The 18,355-nt window shown below is 30.0% G+C and overlaps 2 protein-coding genes across 2 annotated transcripts in view; both read right to left on the reverse strand.

Annotated features, from left to right (window-relative positions):
• Positions 1–1,626, reverse strand: part of LOC106687264 (farnesol dehydrogenase) — a 7,843-nt gene extending 6,217 nt beyond the window's left edge. The window contains exons 1-2 of the mRNA XM_024359661.2: positions 1,613–1,626; positions 657–712 (exon numbers count right to left, since the gene is read on the reverse strand). The gene's annotated coding sequence lies outside the window, so the exon portion shown is untranslated. The remainder of the gene's footprint in view (positions 1–656; positions 713–1,612) is intronic.
• Positions 1,627–7,534: 5,908 nt separating this feature from the next.
• LOC106687265 (farnesol dehydrogenase) lies at positions 7,535–13,598 on the reverse strand. The gene is made up of 6 exons (XM_014431037.1): positions 13,431–13,598; positions 11,553–11,721; positions 11,339–11,468; positions 9,844–9,970; positions 8,699–8,833; positions 7,535–7,680 (listed from the first exon to the last, which is right to left on the reverse strand). The coding sequence occupies exons 1-6, from the start codon at positions 13,560–13,562 to the stop codon at positions 7,651–7,653; spliced, it is 723 nt and encodes a 240-aa protein (XP_014286523.1). The 5' UTR covers positions 13,563–13,598; the 3' UTR covers positions 7,535–7,650.
• Between the last annotated feature and the right edge of the window lie 4,757 nt (positions 13,599–18,355).

Consider the following 18,355-nt stretch of genomic DNA (forward strand, 5'->3'; position numbering starts at 1 on the left):
TGTAATTTCATTCTACTATCTGGAAATTTGTAAACGCTCGCCAGATAAAAATCTCACTATATGAACCATGTAATTATTCTTAGGGGACATATTTCCCAAAATAAAGTTATTTTTCATTCCATTTTATCCGATAAATCAAGCTGCTTTTCACAAAATTTCCAAAAGTTAATTTTACCAAAATATAGTTTCATGTCATGGGAATTGCTACATTTACGCATTTTCGTAGCACTTAGAAATGGGATAAAACACCATACAAAAGGCAACAAACAAAACTCCGAGAGAGTAAGAACAAGAAGATTTCTGTGTGCAAACAACTGCGGTGGCGTTAATACGTGAGGACCGTATAATCTTGTAATCGAATTGGACAAAACAGAAGTCTTTTAAACCGATGTGCCATTCTTGGTATGTATTATAACCTAAAAAGGCATTAAAAAAATTATTAGAATCTACTTAGAAATGCCCGTTTCTAACATTAGAGAAGGAAATAAGACAATTATTGGAATGTTATTTAAAACTTTTTCTTAATATCCAAAGTTTGGGTAGTCTTTGACTCGGTAATCAAGGGATAAGGATTATACTTGTTCAGAAAATTATTATTTATTTGAAAAATTAAAGACACGGTACACTCTTATTAGTATATCCAAATTATGACTCACCTGTGATTGTAACAACCCACGTAGTAATGTAGCAATTGGAGTTGTAATGTAGTAACCTTAAAACCAAATAAAGTTTTTGTTAACCATATGTAGAAATAATGAGTCAGGAATTTAAATGAATATTTAATAAAATTTATTCCCTAATTACAGGAAAATACCTTAGTATTCATAATGTTCAAAACCAAATAATCAAATATAGAAAGCAATGTAGGACTACTAGAATTAATAATAATTAACAAATACAAATGTCGATAATATTTAATGGTTGGCATTCGAATTTAAAACTGTTCTGCGTGTTTTCAGGTTGCAGCTTTACGCTGGACGTACTTACTCCTCCCAGCCTCACAGCCCCACTGATCCCCACCTTACTCGTCTTATTATAGGGAGAAGCTATTTTCGATTAGTTCTATGCATTCTTCGGGATTGTTATTTCTACTCCAGATAGCTACTGTAGAGTTCAGTATAATTCTAGCTTTCAAAATACAACTTGCTAGTGGAAGTTGGCGCCTTAACTTTCGTGACTACAGTGGTGCCGGTTCATATCCACCTATTATTTCTGTGATGGTCCCACAAAATACAAACTTGACCCCCTACCATGATTAGAATAGGGTGGTAACTTTTAGATAACCCCCTCCTCTATGTCAGAAATTAATAGGAAGGATATAAAAAAAAATGGTATATGCAAATATGGATATAAAAAAAAAGTTGTTTGCATACTATAAAACTTATATGAATAAAATATAAAATAGAAACAAATATAGTAGTGAGTTGTAGAATAGAAAATATTCGAGTAAAGAATAATGAAATAATAACAATAAAGTTTCCAAGTAGTAACGAATATTGAACAATTAAATGAAGAAAAGAATGATAAAGAAAATGTAGTGTAAGTATGGAGTGATAAAAAATTAAGCAGATAAATGAATGAACAGTAAGATATAAATAGATATGTTTCTCACCAGGGTCCTGAAGGACGAATGAGAATTACGACGTAGAGACATAGAGTGGGGGGGGACGTATAGAAGAAGAGTGGGAGCAACCTCAACGGACTTTTGGATCGTCTTTATTAGTTAATGTTTTTTATTTTTATCTTATATGGGATACAACACGAGGAGGCCTCTCACCTCCGGACTTAAAATAGCTCCTTTGAATGGATAGCTCATATGTGATATTAAACATAACAGGTTACCTTAAAATACCAAAGGTAGTAAAAGGTAAGACACAACACGAATTACTTTTTCTTTTTTTTTCACAGTAATGCACTTATTAATTCACTTTTATTTCTGTTTTAGAGGGTTCGGAGAAAAAAAGAAAAAAAAACGGACTTTTAACAGTCCTATTTTCACACAAACTGCATTTCACTGCGCCACTCTGCTCTGAGTAAAAAAAAAAAATCAATTAAAAAAAATTGTACGCGAACGACCATTCCCCCCTCTCCACCGCCCGATTTTGATCTCGAGCACGCCCTTGTGCATTAAAAATAATACATTAAAAGAAGAAGAAATCCTTTGGCTTTGGTAAGACTTCTATTTTAGTCATAGTCCCTAACCAAAAAATCGACTGATATCCGAATCAATCCGTATTGGACAACAGCCGGGATGAAAAAAAGTCAGTTATCTCACCCCAACTTTTGATTACTTTTTATAAAAACTATGTATAATTACTAGTCAAAGCTGATGAGTCTGCCAAGTATAGGTCGAGGGAATAAAAAATGGCGACTGTTTCAAACCTTAAAAAACATTAATTTTTCATTCAGTGCTCTATATCTTAAAAACTATTAACAACACTAGAAAATCTAAAAGAACATTATTTAAAGAAGAGTAAATTTTCTAAAATATGAGTCATGATAGAGCTATTTACGCCCAATAGTTCTCGAGATATAGCCTTTTAAAAAGCAATATTTTACTAAAATTCTACTGAAATATCATTAGTAAGTGAATCTATTTTGAGATATCTATATCTCAATAACCATTCGACGTACAAATATCTATTAGCATTCAAATTAAAGCTAAATAGTTGTAATATACAGTTGTTTATAACCTTTACCTTCGTAGGGATAGTAGTTTTAATGATATTTGCTAAAATAAATTAATTTATAGTTGGGTAACTGGTGGGAGGGGGGGTGGCTACTAGTCCTGCAAGTAATTACTAGACAAAACTAATGAGTCTGCCAAGTATAGGTAGGGGGAATAAAATATGGCGGCTGTTTCAAAACCTTTTAAAAAAAAAACAATTTTTCATTCGAAGCTCTATATCTTAAAAATTACCAACAACACTAAAAACTCTAAAAGAACATTATTTAAAGGAAAGTAAATTGACTGAAATATTAGCCTTACTAGAGCTTTTTACGTCCAATAATTCTCGAGATATAGCTTTTAAAAACATTTCTTAAAAACTTACTGAAAGATTAGTAGTTAGTTAATTTATTTTGAGAAATCTATATCTCAGGAACTATGTGACGTATAGATGTCGATATAGCACTCAAATTAAAGCTAGTTTAACGTATTATAGTAATAAATAGTTTATAATCTTTACCTTCCTAGGAATAGTAGTTTTAATGATATTTGCTAAAATAAATTGATTTATAGTTGTTCAGACAATAGGTTTGATTTATCAAAAACTTCAATTCAAAAACGATTGGACGTACTGATTCCTGCCAGCATTCAAATTAAAGTTAGTTAAATTTATTATAAAATAGTTTATAACATTTATCTTTGTAGGAGTAGCAGTTTTAATGATATTTGACAAAATAAACTCACAAAATGTTAATTTCCAGTTGTTCGTATAAAATGTTGGATTTTTGAAAAAATATATCTCTAGACCTAAAAGACGCACATATCTCTGCCAACACTCAAAATAAAGGAAATTTATCTTAATAACAAATAGTATATTACAATTATCACTTAGGAGTAGTAGTATTTATGATATTCACATATGAATATAAATTTGGCAAATGAAAATTTGTCCGAACAACTATAAATTAATTTATTTTAGCAAATTTCATGAAAACTACTAATCCTACGAAAATAAACGTCATTAACTACTTTATAGCTCATTAAACAAGCTTTGAATGTTAATAGACATCTGTACGTCAAATGGTTATTGAGATATAAAGTTTTCAAAATAAATTGACTAACGACTGATATTCTACTTTAAATGATACTCTCTTAGATTTTCTTTTGTTGTTGATAGTTGTAAAGACAGGGCCCTGAATAAAAAATTAATTATTTGTAACGTTTTGAAACAGCCGCTATTTTTTATTCCCCCTACCTATACTTGGCAGGCTCATCAATTTTGACAAGAAATTATACCTAGTTTTCAATTAATTGAAACTATTTAAAAATTTGGGTGAAATAACTGTCATTTTTCTCCTCTTGGACTGTTGTACTAGTATTAATTTGGATGAAAATCCGGTTAACAGTAAAGTTAATAAAGATTGTTTTATGTATCTCTTCATTTTACTAACTCTACTATATTAGTTCTGTTGCATGATATTTGTTAGTTTAACTATCTCTAGGTCATCATTATACTTATAATCTTTTTATGAGGTTCATGTTTATTCTCTCATTTAATTAGTTTACTCTTTAAACTGTATAGGTATTCTTTACTTTTGTTTCTTCTATCTATATATTTTTTACTTATGATATTGTTCCCTCTCACATTTATTGTTTTGACTACAAATGTACGTTAAGAATATTTACGTTGTGATAAATTCATTTAGGATGCTCCCTCTCTACATGGCTCCGTCCTCCTCATTCTTCCTTTAGGACCCAGATGAGAAACATCTATTTCTATCTTTTTGTGTTAGATACCTTTATCTATCCGTCCACTTACATTTATGTATATGCTTGATATATTATTGTATCGTGTTTACAACACATTTTCTTCTTCGCTTTTTCCTCCTTTAATTTTTCAATATTCGTTACTACTTCCACGTATTATTTTTTCATTATTCTTCATCCAAATAATTCTTTTGCAATTCTTTCCCTATCTACTATAGTTTTTCTTAGTCAATTTTTATTCATATATCATTTTTAACTACATTTCTCTTCCATCACTCTATAGTTTGGTCATAGCTTACATTGTTTGTATCTTGTTCTCATTTATCCTTAATGGTGGCCTATAAAGAGTGGCGAAATGTCGGTTGTTTGTAAAGTTTTTTTTCACGTTATTTTTGTAACTTTCTTGATCACCACCTCACAACTAACAATCTTCTAATGAAATCTAATACAATGACTGGTAGCGTCTTTAAGCGTGACCTTGAACAAATCAACTTCTCATACAGCCGTTGTTAAAAAAACATTACTTTCTTTCAAAAACATTACGCTTTACCCATCATGGGTTTGTACCGGTACAAATGTATTTGATGGTCATGCTGTAAATTAAAAAAAGTTGTTTGGTCATATATTAGATGAATTGACTTCATGGAACTAGACTAATTACGTTAACTACTTACTCCCAAAATAACGTTTAAGCAAAAAAAAAAGCTTTTATTTATGCATTGATTTTTAACAAACAATATTATTATTAATATAATAGCATACCTTAAATTCAAATTTCTACTCACATCAATAATTTAAAAACGTTTTGCAGACTATCCTACCCAAGTCGTCAATGTAACTCACAATAACCCTATAAAACAATAAAACATTAGGGAATATTATTAATTTATTAATAAGCTTTCCTTAGCTTATGTCTAATTAACAATTTTGTTACTCTTCCTATTAATATTAAAACATGATTACTTTTATCTCTGAAACAATATCTATTCTTTACTTCATCTGTGATGCAGAGAGAGTCAATAATTAAACAAAAGTTTGTATTATTTGATCCAATGCATTATTCAATAAATTACTAAATTTATTATATTTCATTTATATGTATTTTTCCCTATTTCTATGTTTTAATATTAATCTTAATTTAAACATGTAGGTGTTAAACATTAGATACTCCAATAAATTTCTTTTCCATTTTCCAAGTTTTTTTTTTTCACTCGTAAAATTTTTTAGGTAAGTGAATAAATAAGAAATTCAGTTTTCCATCCGATATCACACGAAGGGGCGGGCCATTCCCCTCGAACAGACGTGAGATGGATGGCAGAGTGTGAGAGCTAAGAGGCAACTCTGATACCGCCTTCAATAAACTGCTCGGTCAACTGAGTATGGGAGTTGGCGCCCGCTTCTTCAAGCCTAATCCAGCTCAAACTATAAAGAAAGAATATTTTTCTAAAATAATCAAGTAAAATTCGTCAACAAATATTTTAAAAAAATTTATTGAATGGAATATAAATATCGAATTTTTATATCTTTGGCATATTAATTGTCACCACAGCAAAATTAAAATAGCGTAGGAGAGTAGCCGGGCGAACTCGAAACTCGCTCATAACGAATGATAGAACAAGACTGGATTTACCGTCAACTTAAAGAAGAAATAATTAAAGTGGTTCGGCCATGTATGTAATGGCCGAAAATTGTTAACCACGCAAGTTCCTCGAAGCCAGGCCAAGAATACCATGGATCCCAGTTTGATAGAATTACCCATCTGGGAGAGAAATGAGGAAAGCGGCTGGATTTCATAAAAGCATTGGTAAGTGAAAGGGACTCTGGCACTGGACTGAAGCACCTCCACGCTGAAAGGCAAAAGAAGGAAAAAGAGAATTTTCAAAATTTCAAAATTTATTTTTCTAATACAGAATATAAATAAATAAATATTAAATTATTATATATTTTTTTACGATCATTTATAACATAACACCTTCATGTGCTCACTTTTTCAATGATTAACTCGATCTATGGCTAAGACCAATTTATTTCAATTAACTATATTTGATAAATAAATTAATCATAATTTGATGAAGTGATCCATTGATTAATTTTCAGTAAAACTATTTCCAGAAAATTGTGGATTTCACTGTTGTCAGTTGGTCGGAGGAATAAAGGATCAGAAGAAATATATTTTTTTAAGACTCCCTTGTCAAACCCGGCTATCCATAATCCTTGGACCCAATAATTATTGTAATCTCTCAAACAAGTATTTTAGTTTGATATTAAAATAACTAACGGACACTGACATTAAAATATTTCTTGCTGAAATTATAAAGTTAAAAACGTATGCCATTTTGACATCAAAATAATTAATAGCTAATACATTGACATCGAAATAATTGCTAATAACTTTGTTATCAAATTAAAAGCTCCTAAAATTTATTTTTATTTCTCAATATATTTCTAATGCTACAGCATTGTTACATAAGACCATTTTGTGGTGAGCATGACAGATTTTGGAAGTAATGGAAAAAAAAAAAAAACATTTTAAGAGCCTATGGTTTATGATTTCATTTTTGATAAGTTGTTTTAATATTCAACCCTGGAAGAGATAAATGGGCAATACCTATTCATAATTTTTTGTCATAAAATTTTCTTTTGTAAAAGATTCTTATGGTATTTACGATGTAATATGTATTTAAAGTTTTTAAATTTTGCTGCTTGATTGAGATGAATAATCCAAAATATTTGTTATGGAGTGACTGACTGAATTACCTTCATTACGGAAAAAATAAAACTTAAAAAATTTGTATACTTATGATATGTTTTTCTAATTTTATAAATTCGAAATTTATTTGGTTGGTCATACCAAAATATTTTATGATATTTTATAGACGGTACAACAGGGTAGCCCCCTGTTTAGCCCCAATTTAGGCATAAGCTATTTCTCAACCCTTCTTAACCGGAATTTATGCCAGGGTTTTTTGTTTTCCCTTTTCTAGAACTAAACTATTCCATCATTAAAATAGAGTATTAATTTGCTTATTAATATTAAACTACTATATTCTTGTATCATCTTAATTTATGTATTTGGGAAGGTAAATCTAAGACAAAAGATAGGGTAACAGTATTTTATTTATTATTATTTGATTTAAATAGAAAATATAATTAGACTTATTTGTAGGTTTGGTTGTTTTTCGTGTTAGCTTCTTTCCTCCTCTTGGATGATTACCTTATACTGGTTCCACAGTTATTTCAGATATCTAAAAAACAACATAAGAATATAAATATACTGTTTTCATAGACACAATTCAGCATATCGCAGCTTAAGCTGTGGGCACTTCGTAAGTACGAATAATTCAAGAAAAAGATTTTAATATTTTAAGAAATTAATCTTGAGATATCTCGTCCCGATTATCATTTTGTAATATACATTTTTTTTTAATTTTACTTAATTGTTTTATGGGTATTTTTATCTGGTTTTAGTAATCTGTCGGCATTATTGTTCATATTTTATATTATGAGATTCTTCCAGTATTTTCTTTGAGTATAATTAAAAATTACAAACTTATTCAATTAATTAAATAAAAACTAAAGATTATTAAATCAAACAACTGGTATTGGTCTTAGATTTTAAACACAAATAAATAAAATAGAATTTTAATTTGCTGAAATTTCATATTCATTAATTTTCCAGGATAAAATTACATAAGTACGGAAAAGTTTTTAAAGAGATGGAAAATGTGGTTCCATTCAGGGGCACATTATTTCTTTCTTTTTTTATAGTTCGTATTAGTTACAAGTTTAACAAAATTTAGTTGATTTTGTACACAAAGTTATAAAAGATAAGTTTTAAAACTGGAAATGAAGGATTTAAAATAGATTGAAATGTAATTAAAGAATAAATATTGAGAAGAAAAAGTGATATAATTTATTGTTAACAAAAATAATACTGTTTTGTTGTTTTACTGTATTTTTATTGATAAAAAAAGGTGTATTTATACTATATCTAACAATAACTATCGATACACTGTAAGCTGTAATTATAGTAAACTAATTTATTTGAATAGCATGGCTTGGAAATAAAAACTATTTCTCATAGAAGAAATAACCATTTTATGTTTCTAATATTTATTTTAAAAACGACTTAAAAAAAAAAATGATTTAATTCATCAATATAAAAAAAATTCAATTATCAACATTATAAAAACATTTTTTATTTGATTAAGGAATGTTTTAATAATTCGTGTTTTAATATCTATTACTGATGGAATAACTTACATTAACGTTAGCTGGTGCTGCTAATGCAAATATTAGTGATTCAACTATGTCCTCAGGTTCTAGGTAGTCCAGTTCCGGTCTATCGACAATAACCTGCTCAGCCATGGTTGTTTTAACTAATCCGGGGCTCACGCTCTATAAACGGTTATATTTATTGTTTATAATGTTATATAGCTATTACTTACTAAAACTAGACTATTTCTGTTGATAAAAAGAGACAAGAAACAGTGTTGCATATACGTTTCTTAGATTTAACAACGAGGTTTTAACTGTTTATGGAACTGGAGGTCATATCGGTTGCACTTCAAAAGCAATATTAAAGAAAAAAAGTAGGAAGGGTTAGTTCTTTAGTGTTGCGTTATCAGACACAGGGAGAACTAAAAATTTGATAGCAGGACCAACAGGTAGGATGTACGAGCTGAGTAAAGATTAAGTGTTTTTTTTTACTCTCCCACTCTTGTCTTCTTATACAATACAATCAGCTATTTCTGGTTCATTATTTGTTCAAATATATATTATTATTTAAACAATTATAAAAATTTTCAACTAACAAATTTATCCATTAAAAAAATTAGTGAGTTGATATGTGTTACTAATCAACATAACAAAATTATGTCCCTCTTTAAAAAATATTTTTAGAAAATTATGATTTTTTTTTTTTACATATCTTGTATAAGACTCTGAAACCGTTTGATGGCAAATTTATATTTTAAATTTGAGGGAAATTTTTTTAATTTACTATTCTCTAAAGAGTTATCGAGTGTCTTTATTCTGTGGATTAATAGGATTAAATTTATTATTTAAAATATATCATAATGTACGGTTATCAAGTGACTGGATTCAGTGACAAGAGATGGAATTTTAAAGGGAATGTTGAAGAGATAGAATGTTAAATAAAGGACTTCTTTCTTCTGTACTTAATAAAGTAATATGCAATTGAAATTTATTCCACGAAATTCAAACACTTTAAACCGCATAGTATAACTGTTTTTGTCATGGTTTTTCAAGTTTTGATAAATTATATTATTTGATGTTTATCAATAATTACAAGAATTTATATTGGTTTTATGTAGGAAATAGAAGCATAGGTTTAGTAACATTTAGTTTAATTTGTCTTATAATAAAAAATTGATAACATTAATTACCGTCACTCTGATTTTAGACTTTTCATCGCCAAGTTCCGTTTTCAAAGTTTCATTTAGGACTGTAACTGCATGTTTTGTAGCAGTATACAGAGAAGCTCCTTTGAAACTGATCCTATGTCCCAAAACGCTGAAACATAATAGCAATATTTTTTAAAAAAACACCAGTTAATTTAGTTTAAGTCATTCATTGTTTTTTTGTTGTTAAGGAGTTTGTAATCAGATTAAATATTTTATTGTAATTAATACCGTATGTGTCCTCATGATAATAAACCATACGAGCTCTACAAAGGGTTCTTGGTTAGATCTCCTCCGACTTGTTTGAAAACTGATCGGCTAAAAGGAACGTGTTGAGTTGCAAGGGCCACAGTCAGTATGGCTCCGATTTAACTGATCAACTGCACTCAATGGCAACGTAGAAGGGAAACTGGATCGGTGTAGGCTTACCCCCTGATTTGGCTGCATTCCAGATTGGCTCATATGAAGTGATCCCGAACCATCTACAGCCGAAACGGTTGCTCTTGTGTGGCCGGCCTTGGATAAAATGCATTTTTTCCATTTAGAATTACCAAAAAGAAAGATACTTAAGTTACTGACCTCGAAGAGGTCCCTGTTGAAAAAACGTGTTTCCCAAGATTTGTTAAACTCTTTCATGTCGTTCAACTTAGTTGATCACCGTATCTCTTGTAATATCTGATAACCTATATTCAGCTGGACAGTAATAAAAGTACCAGGACAAGTTGGGATTCAATGTGGGCTGACTCACCAATAAATTAAGAAATGTAAAAAAAAAACACTCAAAAGTGGACAAGTGCCATTAGGGGAAACAGAAGAGAAGAGGTGGTTGTTGCAAGAGTAGGAATAGGACATTCCAAATTAACACACCTCCACTTAATCACAAAAGAGGACCAAACTATATGCCAAGCCTGTCATTCCCCATTATCGATAAAGCATATAATTGAAGAATGCTCATCATTTCGTCAAGCCTTCGAAAATAATAAAATTCCTCGTGCAACAGAATTGGCCCTTAAAGACTCAGCAGAATCCATAGACAAAATAATAAAAGAAACTCAACTTTATACTAAAACATAATCCACCAATACCGAACAGTGTAAAAAGGAAATAGTCTACATTTAACTATCAAATGTCGAAGACAAGAAGATAAATAAAGTAAAAAGGGTGTATAACCTAGGTGTTGATCGCCCTGAATAAAAATCTAATCTAAAGTACCAGGATTATCTTAAAAGTATCTTAAAATGCTGAGGATTCACTCTGTAGAGATGATTCGTCATCAAACCAAATTGCTTTGCCAATTGGTTTACTTATTTGTATCAAATTTCATTTTGATAATTGAAAATGAACTAAAATATGATTACATACATACAATTGATAACAGTGAAAATAAATAAAAGCTTCCAAAAAGAATGTTCACACATATTACTTTTGGAATTCTAAAATGTGATTGGTTTTATCCATAATTATGATAATTCAAATTCACCTGTTAATATTGAAAATGTGGCCGTCATTAATCTTGTTCTTCTTCATTGATCTGATTCCGTGTATTGTGGTCTCCAACAGTCCCGTCAGGTTGGTGTCGACAATTGATCTCATAGTACTCACGTCCAATTCTTATAAAATTAAAAAGTAATGAATAAGTATGTTATTCAGCAATAATAATAATTTAACAGCCTGCATTCAATATGTTTGCTCACGGGGAATAGGCATCACTCTAAAAACACCGGCGTTATTGACCAGTACGCTGACGGGGCCAACGTTGTCTTCAATCCACTGGAAGGTTGCTTGCACCTGATCATCGTTGGCAACGTCACAAACATGGCCTCTCACGTACAGCTTCTTTTCTGTCAGCTCTTTCTCCAGTTTCTGTAACATAATATTGGGGTAGAACACCTTTCTTAAAGTAAAACTGTGTTATAGATGTTCCTGAGTACTTGCGCCAAATGGTTTAAATTGTTTTGGAAATGGAATTGAAAATATGTAGTTTATGTAAGTGAGCTGAATTACTTGTATTAGGTGTAGGCCAAAATGGGTTTTACTTTAATATTCTTTAAGTTAAGTGTAATGGATTAATTTCTATTCAAGTTAATCTTTAGGGATTTTTCTCGATTTAAATATATTTATACATAGTTCATAAATAATTATTTTTTATAAGTATCAATATTATCAAATCTTTATTCTTCTTTCATGATGTTAATATAAGAACAGTTCATGAAAAACTTTCTTATTTTTTTTATTTAACTAAATCCAAAAATATAAATTCTTTCTACAAGCTAATAAAGTGTTTTCTCTTACAAGTCATACTTTTAACATGAGGACTTTCAATACGTGAATTATTTGTAAAATACTTTATATTAAACTATAGATGTAATAAATACAATTGATAGTTTGATATAAATTATTGTATTTAGTTAAAACTATAATTTACGTATACTTTATTATTATGATTTGGCAATATAAATTAAATCAATGTGATACCGAAAGTGTGGTATAAGATTTTTTAGGAGTGAAACAAAGTTAATACCCGTTTTTAGTACCTCTTGAAAATCCGAAAATAAAATTTTGTAGCCCAAAATGTTTGCACTTCAATCGGTCTTTGATTTATTTAAGTATCAGCTAACTTCGCTGTATCATCGTTAATACAAGTACGAGTAAGGTGATTTTTTTTTTTTATTCTTTAAGACAATTTGATTATCTTTGATATTTTTGTGTATATACTACCTAAAATATAAATAGTACTTCAATAATAACCCTCACTGTGCTTCACTATTAGTACGATATTGAAGTGATTTGGAACGCCTGCAAAAGTGTGGAAACAGAGTTTTTAGGAGTAAAGCTGATATTTGGTTTTAGCACCTCAAGATACACCTTAATACGCATTTTCGAAAAAATCCGAAAATAAAAATTTTCTGACCCAAAATGTTCCCCCTACATAACCTTTGATGAATCAAAAAACAAATAACTTTAGTACTACTCAACCAATCTACACCAAAGTTGGCAAATGTTTAGGGGTCTATAAACTGCACCAAAGGCGAGAACCAGATATTATCACACAAATGGGAACTGGAGGTATAAAATAAAACGTTTGGAAAGTTTTTTATTTATTTCAAACCCATATTTCTCCCCTTATAACTTAATAATTATTAACTATTTTTTGTTAATGTAAAGAGCAGATATTCAGCTTTTCAACGGTCCTATAGACGTAGGGATTAGATACAATGAAGAGGAATAATTAACGATATAATTAACTTTAATATAATTAAATTGATTATATGGACAATAGTCAACGGAAAAAAAAAATCTCTGAATAAAAAATTTCCAATATTTAAGAAAAAAAAAGCTTGTAAATCGGTATAGTAAAGTTTATGGTGGACAAAGATTCGACCATTCCCTTTTATATATATAAATATTACTTTATATGTGTGAATTTATTATACACACACACACGCATATAGATGATATTGTTTTAACTATGCCGGAATCGCATTAATTTCACCGTGGTCTAAATGGGTAGCTGACCATTCTTTTAACAAGAGCTCATTATCACCCCTAGTATTCGACCAGGAGCCACTCACCTTGAGCATAGCCTCCCTCCTGGCTAGGGCCACCACCTTCATCCCCTCCGCAGCCAGCCGCCGCACGATGGCCTCTCCTATGCCCTCGCTGGCTCCACTCACCACGGCTACTCTGTTGTTCCACCGCTCCATTTTTGATCTCTACCTCGTCGAACATCCCTTTATATTCCTAGTTACCTCTTCATCGATTGGAGAGTCAAGATAAGAACTGTACAAAACCAGTTATCGCGATTGTAACTAAATTGTTTTAAAATATCCACTTATCTTTAGAGACTCATTTCCTTTCTATCAGAGTATTAATTAGGTTTCACAAACTGTGGTAATAAAGCGAATGCTTGTCATCAAAGGATTCGCTATAACCTAAAAAGATATGGTAGGTAGGCATCGATTAAGAAAATTGTTTCCTATCTTTTCATTAAAAAAATTTTAAACCATCTTTTCGTAATAAACTATATATATTCGGAACCCAAGTGTATCCAGGAAAATATTTTTTCGCATGGGTAAGCGTATTGGGCGGAGTGGAAATGGAAAAAAAATAAAGAAAGAAATTTATGAAAAATGAGTCCCTTTCTTTTAAGAAAAATTCCGCGAGACTTTCAGAGGGGGAGTTCATCTTGAGAGGTATCTGCGTTGGATCTCGCAGAACAATACCAAATAAGTTAGGAACCTTCTTAGCAGACCTAGATGTTAGTATAGGGATATAACGTTCTTGATTATCTGAGTGTCATACATTATCACCTGCATGAGAATTAGCTCTTAAATTATATATATATTCTTTTTTTTTTAGCTTTTTAAACTGTTTATTTGTATTTAAACTTATTTATTCATTTAATTATTTCTTCTAACTAACTTTTTCTAAAAATCTATGTATTAGTTTTTTTAATCTATTTATTTATTTTTTTAAAATTGATCTACTGCTGTGACTATTGTGTTTTGATTTATTTTTATATTGCTATCTAATGACAAATTATTTTAATTTGTTTAACGAATCAAACGTTTCGTACAAGGTTGCAGGGCTTCGTCAAGGCTAAAAAAAGATACAAACACTTGACATAGTTAAAAAAAAAAAAAAAAAAAAAAAAAACAAGTGGAAAATAACAGGGGAATACAATGAAACGTAAAATTTAATAAAAAAAATTAAAGGTTATAAACAAAATGAAAACGGTAATAGTAACAGATAGATAAGAGATAAAATAAAAGAAGAAATATTAAAGAAAGTACAAATTAAGAGATGAAAAGGGGAAAGAATAAAATCAAACGAAAATTAATGAGACAGAATTCATACCTGTTTTGACGGAAGTCAAAGTCAGAGTGAACCGTTTGTATTGGGAGGAGTGGGGATGTCATTTAAGTACGTTTTTTTTTGCTTTTTTACTAGTAAATGTATGGAAGCTTTTCATTTACTATGAATTCATAATGGGAACTAATAAAAAATTATCTCCGGGTGCGGTCAAATAAAACTCAAAACTTCCATACATTTACTAATAAGAAAGCAAAAAAAAATCAGAATTTGATATTGTTATCATGTTCTAGTTCTTATTTAAATGTAAAAAAAAAAATCATTATATTAATTATTCTTAAATATTAATATCTAATTAAATAATTTATATAAAATAAATAGATTAAAAAAATAATTCTTAATAAAAGATAAAAGGTAAGTTAATAACAAAAACAATGACATTTATAGATTTAACAAAATAAACAATTGGCTTCTAATGGAAAAAAAGAAAGTGAATTTAAGAAAAATATGAAGAGAAAAAATTAAGGTAAAATAAACTTTTAGAGTGACAATAGCAGAACTGATAAATATAGAATTTATAACAGGATGTTCTGCAGCAGCCTGGGCTTCAGTCTTCGGGTTATGGTTGGGTTTCTCAAGTTGTAGGTCTCTGCTCCTTTACTGCTCCTGGTAACTGGGAGTGGAACTTCATGAACCTTTTTTTTATGTAATCCTTTATTGTCTCTATATGTAATTCAAAAAGTGCAGATTCAAAAAACCATAAAATATTTTTTATGGATTTAGGTCATTTACGCTTGAATAAAAAAAGTGTCGAATATAAATCCGTCTGAGAATGTTCAAGCAAGTTTATTGCTTGATAAAATAAAGGAGAAGAAAAAACGAATTTCGAATGATTTAATTAATTCTTGAATAGTAAAACAAAGTAGGAAAGCGTAAAACAAGTTATTCAATAAGTTCAAATTATTTTATATGTTACACTGTAACAACCAATGCATACACTTAGCTCATGCTTAACAAAACGTTTATGAAGTTATATCGTAAAGTAACGCACTCAAGCCCCACGATGTGTATTAGACAACACAGCTGTAATGTAATTTATTTAATTCCATCTCTCTTATAAACGTCTTATGAATTGCTCAATAAGATTTTCGTTATCATCGCAGATAAAATGAAACGAAAAATGGTTTATTATTCTGTAACTAGGTCCCTTTAGAACAATTATAAAGTAATTGTAATATAAAAATATTATGGCCAAAAATAGAAATAAGTATATAAACTTTTGTTGATGGATTTTGTGAGTAACTGGGGTTAGGCGAAGTCATATTAGGTACATTTTTGATCCAAGGTGTCCTGAAGGCGAAAATTTGACGATTTGCTTCAGAGCTGTGCGAGAAGGGAGAGAGAAGTCATTTATTCATCCACGCTGCCCAAATACATCGCATACACGCTACATAACACATTATATTTATATATAACACATTATATTTACATGATATAATAAAAAAGATTTTTGTTCCCCACAGTTTCCTTTTACAATCAATTCCAGTCTACGCACTAAATACAAATATTTCAATTCATTCCTTTTTTTCTTTCCCTTTCTTGTCCCTTCCATTTCACCATTTTTATTTCATTTGATCGACAAATTTACTCTCCCAAATTCCCCCTCTCAGATCCCCTCCAGTGACCCGCTAAACAAATTCACTACTCACAGTCACAGTAATACATCAGTTTACAGTAAAACAAACAAATAAATTAGTAAGAATGACTATAAAGGAGAAAATTATATGTTATATCTAGGTTATTTTTATCAGGTAAATAGTTTTGAAGTATATATGATATATTAGTATTGTTGTAAGCGCATGTTATGGGTTTTTGTTGAATTTGGTTTTATAGCAACCTGAAGATGGGGGATATTTCCCGAAACGTTGTTGCTGATTAAATGAAATAAATTATGGTATTTGAAAAAGGAAGAATTGTGTCATTCACCAAATCCCAACTCCCACAAAATTCCAGAGACTCTTCCAGTAAAAGATCATTAAGTTTACAAATAAATACATTTTACCAAAAACAAAACTAATACATAGATTTAAAGGAAAATATAATAAAAAGTTGATTAAAAGAAATACTTGACTAGATAAATAAGTTTAAATAAATAAAAATAATAATAATAAAATAATTTGATGGATTATTAATCTCAGCTAATTCTCATGCAGGTGATGGATGACATATGATCCCCAGGGAGTCCAAAATAATATTTTTCGCCAAGATCGCGAATTCTGTCTTCTAAAAAGTTCCTTGTTCTATTGTATTGTTCCGCGAGATCCAAACCAGAGGCCTCTCACGGTGAACTCTCCCTCTCCGAAGGTCTTGAGGAATTTTTCTTTAAGGAAAGGGATGCATTTTTCATATATTTCCTTGTTTTCCTTTTCCATTCCACCTTCCTGTTTGTGGTCATTACTCTCAAATCTTACCGTCGGATCCAAGACCGTGCCAAATCTTACCGTACCTTCAATTTTTGTAAGTGCGACAATATCGGCGTTTCTTACGGAACTGTCGGTGTCAACACAATAAACCTCCTCGAAGCAGGTGTAGTGTAGTGTAGTAGTTTAAATATATTTTTTTTTATCCAGAAAAAATAAAAATCTTTTAAAATTCAATTTTCTGTTATCATAATTCCAGTTTCATCGACCGAAATTTTAGGACGGGTCCTTACTGAAAATTGTATTTAGAATCGATTTTCTTCTTTGGGTTCATTGTATTTTCTTCATCCTTTTTGCGCGCAAATCATTAAAAATATTTTCGATCTTCGGCGATTTAGGCCTTTAAGTTGCATCGGATAAAAGAAGTGCCCATGTGAATTGGTAACCGAAAGTATCCCATTTCATTGTGAATTGCAGAGTTAAGCACACTGGGGAAAGTTAGAAAGTAATGTCATAAAAAGAAAGAAATGTCATATGTCATTGTTATGCTCTCGTCAAAATTATTTTTTTTAAAAGGTTCTAACATTGTCACAGGTTAGTAGGACGAACATAGATAGTAGGACATCCTTTATAAATATGCATTTTATTTTTAATATAATGTCAGATAGATGATTTGTGCTATTTTTTCGATCAGTTCCGAAGTTTGCTTTAATATGCAGGGTTGCGGAGTTTATTTAATTTGCATTAAATTTTTATTGATTTGGTTTCACTTATCTCGATTACTTAATAAGTTGCTAAATTCGTGCACTAACACTAATCAATTAAATTAAATTCAATAATATGGAAGGTCACGGTTAGAGGGAGTCTCGGTTTATTCCGGGTTATCTCACAACTGATACCGTCTTCGAACTGAACATGTGTAAATATTTGTTAGCGATTACAACATACAATATAATAAATGGAAAAGGAGGTTTCAATGTTATTCAATTCTGAAAATACAAAATTATTTATTTTTAGTGATGGAGTAATCTTTAATTCATTTACGTAATACTTAATTTATTGATTATTTCAAGATATTTATAATTTTAATGATTATATTAATATTACAGTATAATTAAAATATTACTCTTGTTATTTCTCTTCTGATCCGGTTGTAAAATGTAAAATGCCAACACTACCTCTGATACAATCCAATTGTCAATTATTTTCAGTTATTGGGCGACCACAACAATTAAGAGAAACACTTTTATATCATCTCTTGAATC

Source organism: Halyomorpha halys, unplaced genomic scaffold (assembly GCF_000696795.3).
Source record: "Halyomorpha halys isolate HHAL.00 unplaced genomic scaffold, Hhal_1.1 Scaffold939.1, whole genome shotgun sequence".
In the NCBI taxonomy this organism is placed as follows: domain Eukaryota; kingdom Metazoa; phylum Arthropoda; class Insecta; order Hemiptera; family Pentatomidae; genus Halyomorpha; species Halyomorpha halys.

What these genes read in the sequence shown, in the direction of transcription:
- LOC106687265 (XM_014431037.1), bottom strand. Translation starts at nt 13,562, where the DNA reads ATGGAGCGGTGGAACAACAGAGTAGCCGTGGTGAGTGGAGCCAGCGAG. An exon ending in GGAGGGAGGCTATGCTCAAG is followed by an intron (nt 11,722 to 13,430) that starts GTGAGTGGCTCC and finishes ATTATGTTACAG; the next exon opens with AAACTGGAGAAAGAGCTGAC. An exon ending in AGTCTAAAATCAGAGTGACG is followed by an intron (nt 8,834 to 9,843) that starts GTAATTAATGTT and finishes AACCGTTTATAG; the next exon opens with AGCGTGAGCCCCGGATTAGT.